This window comes from Neolamprologus brichardi, chromosome 19 (assembly GCF_056152115.1).
Source record: "Neolamprologus brichardi isolate AB-2024 chromosome 19, ASM5615211v1, whole genome shotgun sequence".
Lineage (NCBI taxonomy): Eukaryota > Metazoa > Chordata > Actinopteri > Cichliformes > Cichlidae > Neolamprologus > Neolamprologus brichardi.
This window is the reverse complement of record NC_142122.1, coordinates 10,955,577-10,969,394: the sequence shown is the minus strand read 5'-3', so window position 1 is coordinate 10,969,394 and position 13,818 is coordinate 10,955,577. Positions and strand designations below refer to the sequence as shown.

The 13,818-nt window shown below is 39.1% G+C and overlaps 1 protein-coding gene across 1 annotated transcript in view; it reads right to left on the bottom strand.

The window, feature by feature from the left end:
* The window catches only part of grin3ba (glutamate receptor, ionotropic, N-methyl-D-aspartate 3Ba), an 83,078-nt gene that overhangs the window by 3,137 nt on the left and 66,123 nt on the right, over positions 1-13,818 (bottom strand). Inside the window, exons 9-11 of the mRNA XM_006798767.2 lie at positions 3,358-3,509; positions 1,983-2,147; positions 680-747 (exon numbers count right to left, since the gene is read on the bottom strand). Of these exons, the coding sequence (XP_006798830.2) occupies positions 680-747; positions 1,983-2,147; positions 3,358-3,509 (385 nt within the window). The remainder of the gene's footprint in view (positions 1-679; positions 748-1,982; positions 2,148-3,357; positions 3,510-13,818) is intronic.

Below are 13,818 nucleotides of genomic sequence, written 5' to 3'. Positions count from 1 at the left end.
TAGAGTGTAGTGATATTATCTGACTTAACACTACATCTTTTGTCTCAATTATAATTTATCTGTTAGGGCTTCTTTTTTAAATTAAATAAAAGATTTAAACCCATTACAGGACTTTCACAAAAAAAAAATCTCCTTCACAATTCATTTTGTTATCAAGTCATAGAAATGTAATAATCTGCCACAGTAGCACGAATGGTCTAACCTGCTTCTAATATGATTATTTAAGAAAAAATAGTTTGACGTTTATTCATTTTCTAGCAGAGGGTTAGATGATGAAATTGATAAGACTCTAGACTGTACATATGAAACTGTCAGCAGTTGCCAAGCTAAGATTAAACAAGATATAACGGCTTTAATTACTGAGCTTTGCTGAGAGGTGCTGGTAAGTAGATTTTATTGCATTTGGACAGAGTCTGCCTAGCTGTTTCTCTCCATTTCCAGTCTTTATGGCTTTATTTTTAGCTTGCTGCTTCACATTATTGTTATTATCCAACTTAAAGCAAGAAAACAAATAAACATTTGCCTCCCAAAAACAAAAAGTCATGCTCTCTTTTTTTATTTTTATGAAGTAAAATAATCAGTTTTTGCGCTTCCAGCAACAAAGTGACATCTGTTAAACAGACAAACAGAAGAAAATAGACAACATAGTGGTGCATTAATCACTTAGTGAATTCATTACTTTTGATCAAGGCCGGCCATTTCCTTTCCAACATCCTCATATGTGGTGTGCAGGGCTCTGTGAATTTTCTGCAAGCAGAGAAGATGATTAGTAACATGGAATCTGTTAAGACGCCATCAGATTTGAAATAAATCAGGAGAGATGAATTTGCAAGGGTTATTATTCTATCCAGCTGCAGAGAACATCTGTGACAGCCGTTCCTGCTATAGTGCACTTTTGAATAATTTACTCTAATAATTGTAATTCAGTGAGAGACAGCTCCTTTCTGCTTAAAGTTAACGTGTCAGTTCCTTGAGGCCTTTTTCATTTAAGTATCAAAACGCTTAGGTTAGCATGATCAAAAAAACAACTTTAAAGTGTGACTATGCTTTAATATTTCCTGCGGGAAATGAGGCTTATTCTAAAGATACGAATAATATTGAGGCTCTGACACAGATGCCATCGCCTCATAGCGGAGCTTCTCTTGTGATGAATGCTAGAGGCTGCCCGCGAGTGGTTGCCCTTTTAGAGAGATGTAGCAAACGAATATGAGCAATATGAGCAGTCTTGATATTTACACTGCTAGTTCCATTATTCACTCAAAAAATGTTGCCACTGGCAACTCATTTGGTAATGGCCAGAGCTTCATAACAAAACCAAAATATGACCTTTAAATATTCAATTTGTTGGATGTTGTCATAAACACATATTTGCTGTCAGAAACTTTCTGCAATTCACATTTATACACCGACTTTGTGAAGAAAATATAACATATTTGAATTTTATGTAAAATAACGAATATTTAAAATTATTTTGCAGATGAAATCTGTATAAATAGCTTCATATAACGATCTGTCTCTTCATCTGTCTGAGAAAAGGCTAAACAAACAAAGGCACGAATGCATAATGTGTCTTTATAAATCAATTAGTAAAACACTGCCGGTGGTAAGATTAATTAACTTTTTAGTTACAAATTGACTATTCAAGAACCTAATTTGTATTTATTAATGTAATTAACTTAATGAAAAGACATGTTTAATTGAATATGTCTGCTATCACAGACAATTCAGCTTTAGGAACATTTAGTCTAATTTTTGACTTTTTAATTTTTAACCAGTAGAGGGCGTTGGTTATCTGCAAGAAAAGTGTGAGCTCCAGGGGGTAAGGATGTCTCACCAACAGCAATATACATATGAGCACACATGCATATAGCCTTTGACTGTGCACCTATGCGTGTCTTTGGTGTGCACGAGAGATCATGTGAGTTTTAGTGCATGGCATGTCTTGCTAGCATGAAAGATGGTGTGGCCTTATGTTTACTCACCTGGCTGGTGTGCAGCCAGTACTGAAGTGTGTGGCTACGCCGGAGGCGAGGGATGACCAGGTGATAGAAAGTGTGTTCACCTGCCAAGGTCAGCAAGGCTCCACCTACCCCCATGCATAACAACACGAACAGGCCTGAGAAATGCTGGATTCCCATCTGTAGAGTCTGAGGGGGCGGTGACAGAAAGAGAGCATGAAAGAGAGAGAGAGTGAGGGAGAAGTTGGGGGAGTGACACAGATTACTGAAGACTTAAGCCGACAGAGAGGAAAATACAGAGATTGATGATTTATATTTACATAATTACCATTTAGGCCACTTTTTGTAAACGAGCACTTGATATTCTGCTGTTGTGTATCTAGTTTGGCCGTGTAAGCCCATAAGAATATTAGTCAAGAGAAGAGGACAACAGTGTAAAAGACATTTTTGGAAAGAAAAGGGTGTAGAGCAGCGTGGCAGCAGAGAATACGGGGGAGGCTTAAAAGAGAGTAATAGAAAGAAACAGCAGTTAGCACAGAGATGGTAAAAAGAGACGATGGTTAATTGAAGAGCAGCTTTTCCCTATTTGATTTGCCTAAACCCACCTTGACATAATGTCTATCTCGTATGAGGCATTCATCGGCCTGGAGGAAGTGGAAGAGGCAGGGACAAGAGCAATGCTCTCTAATCATGTTTCCTCCACCCGACTCATTTCTGCACTGTCTCCGATAGCAATTAGCCCCATGCTGACACCACAAATTCATCAGTGACAACACTGACCTCCTTTTGCTCCTAATCCAGAGGGCAGGTTCACACCAACGCCTACATTGTTAGAAAGTAGCCAGCTCTCTGCGCTTCAAATGGGACGAACAGTAATAGCTTTCCGATGCAGGGTGAAGTTAAGGTTTTCGTTTCACTGGAGAAACCTATGACTGCATAATTGCATTTGTTGCTATATTATGGTTTAACTTTGAAGTGGGATTTAAAAGAGATGGCCAAAGGGAGTTGAATAGCTTCTCTATTTGCAAACAAGAGATGTAGATACGGATATTTTGCTCTGTCTAGAGATTTCCAGTTTTTTAAAAGGAGTACAAGTAAAAGGGAGGGCAAGAACTCAGAGTACCGTAGCACCCACATGATACAAATAAGAATCGACACTCAGACAGTGCGTGCCTGTAACTCTGGTTAAGGTCAGTAAATAGGCCCGGTTTATGTGATTGTATGTCTTTGTTTGTGTGTGTGTGAAAGTGTCTGTCAGTGTATGTGTGCCTAGCTGGCAGGCAATCCAGTCTGTGTCCCAAAGGGAGACTCATTTATAGAAGTACAGCAGCAGAAGGCTTTGCTTAACACACAACACACGTACACAATTCATGAACACACACTCCCACGGATGACTTACCTCGGTGACTGCAAAGACTCTCTTTCCGCAGGGTACAACCTTATACCATTTGTCGTGTAGCATGTCCATGAAACCGTCGGACTTGTAGCGACTGACGAACTCTGACACATTACGGGTTAGAGGAGAACCCTGGGGAAGGCCAATACCATAGCCTGAAAGAGGACACAGACACAGATGTAAATACGTGTGCTAAAGGTAACCAACCTGAGAGCTACAGTCATGCCTCAGGAAGATAGTGTCTAACTCTGTGTTTTTTTATTTTTGCAGTAAAACCAAAGTCAGACAGTTGGACTTTGCCAAAGGGCAGATGGCCTCTGGAAAAAGAAGATTTACGGTTTACGGTCTTCAGATTGAATCATAAATAAACTATGTTTTCTGGCAAAGTATTTCCACCTATAGAGTGCAAATACAGTGTCCCAAGATTCACCTGGACAACAGCTCTGTATAAAAGTGGAAACCCCCCCCAGCTAAAGCTGTTGGAGGTTGTATTACAGAACACACAGTGGATCAACTTCAAGTATTGCGTTATTTGAAGCTTCTTTTGATATTGCCCAAGAAGTTTATAACTACAAACTCTAATCAGATCTAAAGCATAGATAGGATTAGATGTTATTCCCAGAGGTATAGCAATAGGTGATCAAGACACACAACCAAGTGGTCTTTCATGACTCGTGTGACCTTGCAGGAAAATGTAGCAGTCGTTCTTCATTAGTCTTTCCTTTTTAAAGTTCCCATTCAATTAATTTTCCCTACTAGTGCTTGTTTTAGATGCAGAAAGAGCTGCCAACCATCAGGGTTTCAAATAATTATTCTTAAATGTTCTAATTTAATATCATCCCCGCTGAGACACAATTTAGTCTTTTCTACTCTTTTATGTTTGTTTGGTTTCAGACTTCAGGGTCAGAGTGTAACAAGCTGGCAGCTCTGTCTGATATCAGTGTGCTTCTGTGTCTTGAGTTTGGGGAAGAAACCTGCTTAAATGCGCATAGATGATTAATGATTTTATCTCAATAACTTAGATGTGTTTCAGAAAGATTTCCGCATATGTTCAAAACTTCCTGTGATTTCAAAACATGTCAAACGCATCAGTGATGAGCTTATGGAGCGAGAATCGAGGCTGATTTAAGATAAAATTATTTTCTTCTTATTCTGAGAGTAGTTAGTAAACTGGGAACAACCTTTCTAAACTCTCAGCAGTGCCTTAGAACGTGATTTTCAGACATTTTGAGAAAGAAAAAACATCCTCATGTTGGAACTCTTCCTCCTTTTCCCATCTGGCGGAGCTGTATTAACTCATAATTCATAATACCCAGCCTTATTAGAGGCTTCTTCACAGAGTAATGGTGTGGTGTTTCTTTCTTTTCATGTTTTTATCAGGGGGATGAATGCATGTGTTCTGTACCCTTCTTTGCTGCTGAAATAAATATACCTGTGTGACATGGTATGAGATTTTTCTATGTAACAAAGTGGTTCTGGTGACAAACCCTAACAACATGAGAGTGGAAAGGAAACAAATTTAAGATTATATCTCCACGGTCTACTTTACTTGCTTACACAGTCTTCATCAGTCTTGTAAGTCGAAAGCTACGTTGCTGGAGAGAAAATGTGCTTCTCTCCAACATAACTCAGAATGGAGTTTGCAGCTGTTTGGAATGTCAGTTTTAGAAACATGTATGATTCTTTGGATTTTTAATTCTATTTATGATAATGAAAATAGTTAGGTCTGCCTCTTGAGACCTTATAAGGCATTGTAAACTTGAAATTATATATGTCACATCTGATACTCATTTCCATTCCAAATGCTCCAACTCCACCCCATTCTCTGTGAGCTCAGGCCATTTTAAGGCTGATATCAAGTAGTCTGATCCCAGCTTAAGGAATGGAGTGGGATCAAATCTGACTCCACCCTTTAGAGTTCCTTCAGTGGACCCTAGTGGACCTGACTGCTTCTTATGTCGGTTAGATTCCCTTTGGTTACAGTCACATGGCAGTGCTCAGACTGTGGTGATGAATTATTGTCTTGTAAATTACTTTTATGTAAATTAAATTCTCTTTAAGAGGTCTTGGTCCAACACAACATCTTGGACTTCTGGTTCTTCTGTGAGGAGTAAATGTAGTAGATGTAAAAATGTCAAAGTTAACTTCTTGTGTTATTATTCTTCACTTGAACTCCCTTATCTTGCCCCTCTAAATGAATGTTAATGGTGTCTTTTTTCCATTTCATTTCTGCTTTAGCCTTTTCTCCCTTAAATTTCACTACATTGTGCTCCACCGTAGAAATAAGATTTATAACACTATGGCATATTACTTTAGAAAACTGTCTTTATAGGTTTTACTCCATTTGCATATCCTGTGTGAAATATACTTTAAAGTGAGCACAATCTTTCTAAATCTGGAACTAGACTTACAGATTCTGTAAAAAATAAAACACCTCCTTCCTCTCACCAAGCCTCACCAGAGCTACTAGTTGCAAAACACTTTTCAAAGCCTAATGCTGATCATCCACTCTGGGCTCACTTTACATTCGCACCCTCCAGTTACAGATACAAGACCTTATTTTGATGAAAGGCCAAACAAAGGTTGGTTCCACTCCATGTGCACAGGAAATTGATACCATACTGATATTATAGCCCTTTTATGAATCCTGTTCTTCTGATGACAGTAAAAAAGAAAGAAAGCTACCTTAGCTGCTCCCTTATTCACGAGGGGTCGCCACAGCGGGTAGCTCTGATGATAGTGTTCCTTTTTAATTATGTAAGTGTAGCTTTCTGTCGGAGGTAGTTATCGCATCACTTTCTTGACAGTATTAATAAGTACTTTTTACTTTCACATCGTGGACGGTGAAGAAAAAACATCTTGAAGTGAAAAAAATACAGAATAAATAAAAGTATGTCTTTTTTTATCTGATTAAATATACAAAATGTCAAGATCAGGTATAGTTTCAGACTGTTTTTTCATACACTTTTTTTCATACACCTCTGTGGAAGACTCTTAAGCCATCCTTCATTTCTTTATATTTTGCTAACAAGGAGCCAGAATATGTATTTTTAAACTGGTGTAGAACATAGTTCTTCAGGTTTTCTTTGACTCATTTTCACTCCAACCCTTGTATCTGACATTTTCAGATGAATTTTGTTTGATTGTTAAGCCACTTAACACTGACTTACAAATCATTCAAGCATAAAAGGGAATTGGACAAGTGGAGGACAAAAAAGGGGGTAACTACAACACACGAATACTATCTGAAAGTCATTTCCTCAAGAAATAGGAAAAATTCCAGTAAACAACTGACTGATGCATCTGGTTAATCAGTTGATCCATGTACTGTCTGTAAAAGCCTCTCCAGAAATGGTCTCAGTGGAAGGGCGGCTGTGAAGAAGCATTCTTAAGAAATGGAAACAGGGAAAAAAGAAATTTGAAATCTCTGGTTTAGATCATTGTCAATATGATTGCAGGAGGTCAGGAAAGAGGTAAAACATGGAGCAGCTTCTGTTATGATTTGGGGTTAAATTTCAGCCAGTGGCAAGGCTGTGGGAAGTAGGTGTGCTGGGGATGCATCATGCCAAATGCAAAAAATAGATACATAAAGGTGTTGACTGCTGTGTCTTAAGATACCTTATAGTTGGAAGATACTACGAGGTTTCTAGTACACCTCACCCCCAGCTGTGCTCATGTACACACACACGCATGAGTGTGCATAACACCCTCAATTCCAAGGACTTTTCCACAACTCTGGCCAGTTGAGATCTTGTCAAAACTGATGGAATTATGAACAAAGAAAAGTTCAGTCAGATTTTGATCCATCATGCACTAGCATCTGAAAAGAACTTGACTGGCAACGGCTTAATTTTTCAGCATGACAATGATCTCACTGCCATTGCAGTAAAAGCATACCTGGCTAGAAAAACACATAATGGAACACTACCAGTCATAGACTGGCCTCCTTAGAGTCCAGCCCTCAACATTATTAAAGCAGCGTGGGATCATCTTGACAGAGAATAAAAACAAAAGGCAGCTGACATCCAAAGAAGCGCGTGAATGTCCTTCAAGAAGCCTGGGGAACTATTCCTGAGGACTACCTAAAGATATGACAAGCTTGCCTGAGAGAGTTTACGCTGTGTTGAAGAAGAAAGGTGGTCATACCAAATACTGACATCCAAGCTCATAAGAATTGCGCTAACTCTGTTTCTGCCATATATACTGATATACTATGTTTCCACTTATTTTTGCACACTTCATCACCATTTCTTTTCCCCTAGCAAAATCATAAGAAATGAGGGGTAGTCTGAGACCTTTGCATAGTACAAATCTTTTGCCCATTACATGCTATATACTGATGCAGTCATTGTTATCTTCCAGAATGTTGTTGTAATGCTGCCAAAACAAAGTTGAAATGTTCTGTAGAATATGAAAACAATAGATGCAATCATTTGCAAATAATTTGCACCTTATTTTTAGTTAATTTAGTTTCAAATATTGTTTCAAATATTGAAACAAAAGAAATTCATTTTGTTCATTTTATTTTATAAAAAAAAAGCTCATTTTAAATTTGACAGTACCAACATTCATGTGCGCTGATGCTGGTGGAGTCCAAAGGTGATCTTCAGCCACACCATGTTTTCAGGTCTATGAATTGTAAATTGTTTGGGGTGAAGGACTCACCGAATAGTTGGTCTGCACCATAGTCTGCCTCTGCCATTTGAATCCATCCGCTCAGTGGTCATTCATCACCCAGTGATTTCCACTTCAGAATGGTGCCTGTTTTAAATGCAGTGCTGCCTCAGAGTTCGAAGATCACGGCCATTCACTACTAGTTTCAGCCTTATCCCTTTCAGCCTTATTTCTGGATTCTCTGAATTTTTAAATACTATTTACCACAGATGCCAAAATCCTATTTTGTCAAGTATTTTCCCATGCACCGTTTCAATAGTCATGTCCTAGATAGAATAGAAAGTAATATCCTCTGTTTTTCTTTTTATGCCAAATCATCTTAATTATCTAATTAAAGTTACTGTGTGTAAAAATTTCACCACTAGATGTCAATAGATTGCAGATTGGTGTTAACTGAGTTCTGTTTTCTTACCTTGCCCAATTCGAGTGCATTATCCCAGCTATGGTGGCTCCTATTAGGACAAACCAAGACTGTGCACAGACTGTACGGCATAAGAGCTGGGCTGAGACTAGCCAGTGTATTTGTACTGCTGTCTGGACCGAATCTGGATCAACCCTAGATTTGTTCCTTGACTGTGCAGGCTGTCGATCCACTGTTTACCTCAGCTGCCAATGCCGGGTGAGAAGCATCCACCTTTATTTACTCTGTTGGAAACTGTAAAACCTTGTGACAGGAGTCCAGTACGAGTCCAATATGAGTCAGAGACGCTCATTCTGACCAATGACAAGGATACTGAGGTGAACTGAGGATATGCTGAACTTTTCCGTCAGTAAGACTGCTGTTCTTGCTGCTCGTAGCTACTGTTAGCGGACTTTTTGGACACGCAAGCCTAATATTAGCTGGCATAATGCTAGCTTAAAACCAGCTGTTGTTGTATAGCCAGCTCTTGTCATCTGTCCAGAAATGGTTGCATGTCTAATCTGCTCTGGAAATATGCAAGACATAAACTATATAGAGCTTAACATAACTATTCTACCACTACTATTCCTATGCATAGACATGTACATGCACACGCACATATACACACTTGAGACAGCATCAGTTTGTTGGAAGATGTAATTACACACTAATCTAAGTATATTTGTGAGCACAATATCTTTTTTTTCCTATTAAATAACCTAAATAAAAATTACTAACTGCACCTTTAAATGGTTGTAAGATACTATTAAATGTGTTATTTTTTTTGCATAAACACAACTTATTCTGTTTTTTATTACCCTCTTACTACTTCCCGAGGTTTAATGTGATTTTTTGTGTTTGTACAATTTTTAAAGACTGCATGATTGTAGTTATATTCATTCTTTACACATCCTCCCGGCTTTGTTTTTTTAGACAAACCAAGGGGTGTCTACAGTTCAACTAGAGTTAAATGTCACAAATGTGAAACTGATAGCTTAAAAGGTCTATCTAATTATGCAGCCAGTAATGCAAATCATTATTGTAGTGCATTAAATATTAATCTGTTTTTTATTTATAGAAATTGTTTCTTTGTCATCATCATCAATTGTTTGGTAATGCCTTGGAAGTTTCCCCTTTTGCTTAAAACACCAGCAGCAGCAGTTGGAATAATGAGAGCAGACAAAGCAATAAAATACAGAGTAGTTACAGCAATAAAATTATATAACTCCAATATTTTTAATTAAGTCACAGATTTAAGTACAATCTTCCACCAGTGTTTAATGCTTTAATTTCTATAGCAGCACATTCAAGTGTTGTTTAATAGCTGGAGAGGATTGCCTCTCTGCCCTTCACAACTTACTCAAAAGGGATCTGTTTTGCATTACGACCACTATTTCTACAGGTGAAAAGTGAAAAAAATGTGTTCCTCAGCTTTGACTCAAAAGAGAAGACCCTCTTTAAAATTTATTGCTATACCAAACCTCCAGGGATTGTTTGTTTCATTTCATCTGTACTGCAGTCACAGACACAGTCATACCAACAGGGTTTTGTGTGTGTCTGTGTGTGTGTGTGGCTGGCTCAGACTTGGCAGCTGTTTGTCAGTATGTTTATGTGTGTGTATGTGTGTTATGGGGCTGTCAAGGTGTATGAGCCCGATGGGGGTTGTGGACAGAAACAGAGAATAGCGAAGGTTCACGTAGCTGTCACACTCTGCTTCCTACATGACAAAGACTGCCAAAGCCTCCATCCCTTTGCTCTTTCCTTCCTTTACCGACCCTTCCTTTCTCATTCTTCTTCCTTTCGTCTTCTCTTCCCCCCTTATCCTTTCTCTTTCCCCATCCAATGTCTTTTCTCTCCCACCATTGCCGCTGGTCTCTTCCTCTGTTAGTCCACTCTTTATCTCTGTCATCCCTTCGCTTTCGTTCAATTTCTGCTTCAGTTCATTCTTCTCTTTATCTCTCGGCTCCTCTCCCGAGTCCACTGCTTTGTCTCTGTATGTCTCGCTCCTCATGCTTTTTTTTTTTCTTTCAAGCAGACAGAGAGCATTTTTCTGTCATCAGCATATCTCCATCCACAATTCTTTAGAGCACTCAGTCAAATACTGAAATGCAAGTGGGCAGTCACTTGTCATCTGTTTTGATTCTTTCCCCCAGACGTTCGCATTTTCACTGTCACTCAAATCCCCCCACACACTCAAAGACACACCGGTGCCCGTCGAGTTTTACTTAAAAGCACTGGGTTTGTAAAAAGCTCCGCTTATTTCAAAAACACAGATGATCTGTTCAAACTTTACAGTTACATTTTTTGTAAAAAGTGCATTTAATATTGGGTTCGTGTTCCCCTAAGCACACCAGCTTATTAGTGAGTATGGGCTGTATTAAGTCACTTTCATGGCTCATTGCCTACATTCATTGCTGTTATTGAGGTTTGACTATTTGCAGGTGTTTTACTCTTACATTAGTTACTGTTTGAAAAGTAAAGGACATATTTTTTTGTGCACAGGTGGATTTTCTTGCTACTTTGTAGGTGTAGTTTTTCCAATTGTGTGAAAGCTACTAAGAAGGAAATTTAAAGTACAGTTGGAGGAATATTATAAAATATATATCAAGGTGAAGTAATAGATGATCCAAATGAGTAAAATAGAGAAAGACTGTGACCAAGGTGCTAAAGTTGAAGCTTCCAACATTTATATAAAGTCTAAGAACACGACCTAAAATTTCACTGAAGAAAAACAAATGGATTTGCTGTAAATTTGACTTGTGTTACATTAAACATCAAAGAGCATACTCCCTATTTCATGTTTTTTTAATGTACTTTTACTTCAGTTTTTTTGGAGATACAAAAAGTTTTAAATACGCCCTACTCTCCAAGCAAAACGTGAAATGTAGACCCCAATAAATGTATAACCTTGTGTAACCCTGCATGAGTTAGGCAGTTACAAACTCCGGTGCTTCTGTGAGAGTGGTTGCATCAATTTAGTTTTTCAGCAGCATCTCCTAGGCAACATAAATAGCATGTGTTATCCCACCAACCTCTTAAAATATGAGAAAAATCCTGTTTGGTGCATGGATATGTGACTTTCAAGTGACACTGGCTTTCAGCTTTAATCTGTAATTTTGTTTCTTCAAATTGGTAAGAGGTGTGCAGGTAAAAGCAGCAGGGGCAATTTTTAAAAGAAACAACCAGCACATTTCAAACTTCAGCTATTTCTGTATTTAACTCGATTTTAAATAGCTGCCTGAGAAAACAGGTTTTCAGACACTTTAAATATTGCTGGTTTTCAAAGTCTGAGGTCATGTTTCTCTGCTGGAAAATGGGTTCTGGTGAGAGAAGCAGAAAGGGGAGTTCAACTATCCTGGGATCTTATTCATGAGTGATGGGAAGGTGGAATGTGAGGTGGACCAGCGGATTAATCCAGCATCTTTGTGGTTGTTTTGGGACTGTTGTAGTAAAGAGATGGCTGAGCTAAGAGGTGAAGCTTTCAATTTACCAGTCCATCTAGATTTCAGACCTCACTGATGGTCATGAGATCTGGGTAATGAGTTTCCTCTGAAGGATGTATGAGTTCAAAGATAGGCTGGGGAGCTTGAAGTAGAACTGCTGCTCCTCTGTGTTAAAAGGAGCCAGTTGAAGCCGTTTAGGCATCTGGTTAGGATGCCTCCTGGGTGCCTCCCTCTGCAGCGTTTCTGCACATATCCAAGTGGGATGAGATCCCAGGGTAGACCCACAACCCACAGGATAGATTATATATCTCATCTGGATTGGGAGCGCCTCAGAATGCTCCAGGAGGAAATGGAAAGTGTTGCTGGGGAGAAGGACATTAGGAATATCCTGCTTAGCCTGCTCCAACCACAACTCAACTTTTGATAAGTGGAAGATGATGAATGAATGTTTGCTGAAGCTTCTGCTTATTTATACCAGTTGATCTCATGGTGTGTGTGAGTTTTTATTTCACTGAATTCCAACTTAAAAATATTTTTTGTTATTGACTGGGGCTAGGAGGCATGGATTTCTAGCTTTTGAAAGAGGGCAAAACTGGATTCAATCAAATATTAATCTTTTCAGGTTGGATAAAAAAATTTTAAGGTTTGTGTCTATGTGTGAACAAGATCCACAGTTATAGGGTTGGATCAAATATATATTCATGATTATTTTTCTTGATTAATCTCTTCTTCAATAACACCCCCCCCACACACACACACACACACACAAACAAACAAACAAACAAACAAAAAAAACTGTTAAGCTAGTCCTCTAAATATTTCAGAAGATGACATCTTTAATCGAAAAACTACTGTCACATAAAATAAGACATCAAGCTGAATTATTATTAATTAATCACAACAGTTGCCCATTTCTACTAATCACGTAATCAAGTCAGTAATGCTTAATTTTGTTTCAGACTCTGCCACATTTCTGCATGCACGCGCACACGTCACGCACAACTACACACACAAAAACGTGTCTGTATGTCACTCTCGTCAGACGTGAGCTGCCCGACCAACAATACTTTCACCCCGCCAACAGGATCCTTTGCCATCCTCGTTTTGATCTTAAGACGTGCTTTGTTCTGCTTGACTGAGCTTGTGCAGACCACTTACGCACGCAGGGACACATGCTCCACATGCACACCAACCCCATACACACACATGCGTGCGGGCAGCTAGTGGCTGCGTGTTCAGTGGCAATATTATTAATGGGGTGTGTCTAGGCTGTCGTAAACATCTCCCAACAGCACTCAGCGAAAACAGACGCACGGCGACACCCCCGCATCTCCCTCCACTTAAGCAGCCTGAAGATTTCAGTCGAGCACCTTGCCTGGAGCGACTCCACAGTCCCAGTTCCAGCGTCTCTCTGTATCTCCTGACCACAAACTGCTCTATAAATCCCGCCTGCATCCACATACAGACAAAATAACACTTCCTCTCTTTCTTTGCTCCATTCTTCCACTCCGTGTCCTTTCTTCCCCTCCCTCATCCCATCTGCTTGGGGTGAAGGTTTGTCTTGATTAGGAGACTCTGTTGGCTGCCTCTTTTATCACTAGCTGTGCAGAAAGGAGCAAACTGGCAGTGGGCAAATGAAAGCCCTCTATCTCCTTCTTATGCTCAACTCCCACCTCACTCACTGGCCCCCGATTTCTTTACTTTTGTTGTTCTTACTTACTTTTTAAAATCTTTTATTCCGTCTCGTGTTTTTTTTTCTTTTCTCCCTCTTATTTGTTTTACTTGTCTCATGTTTCCTGTCTGTGTCATTTCCTGTTCTTTCTTTATTTAGCCCCATCCTACTCTCCCTCACTCCTGCAAAATAGCTACTCGAACAAGTGTAGATTCTTTGCATGACTTATTTGTGTAGACGGTGAATCAAGTAGTCATCAAGCTGACACGCTCTAC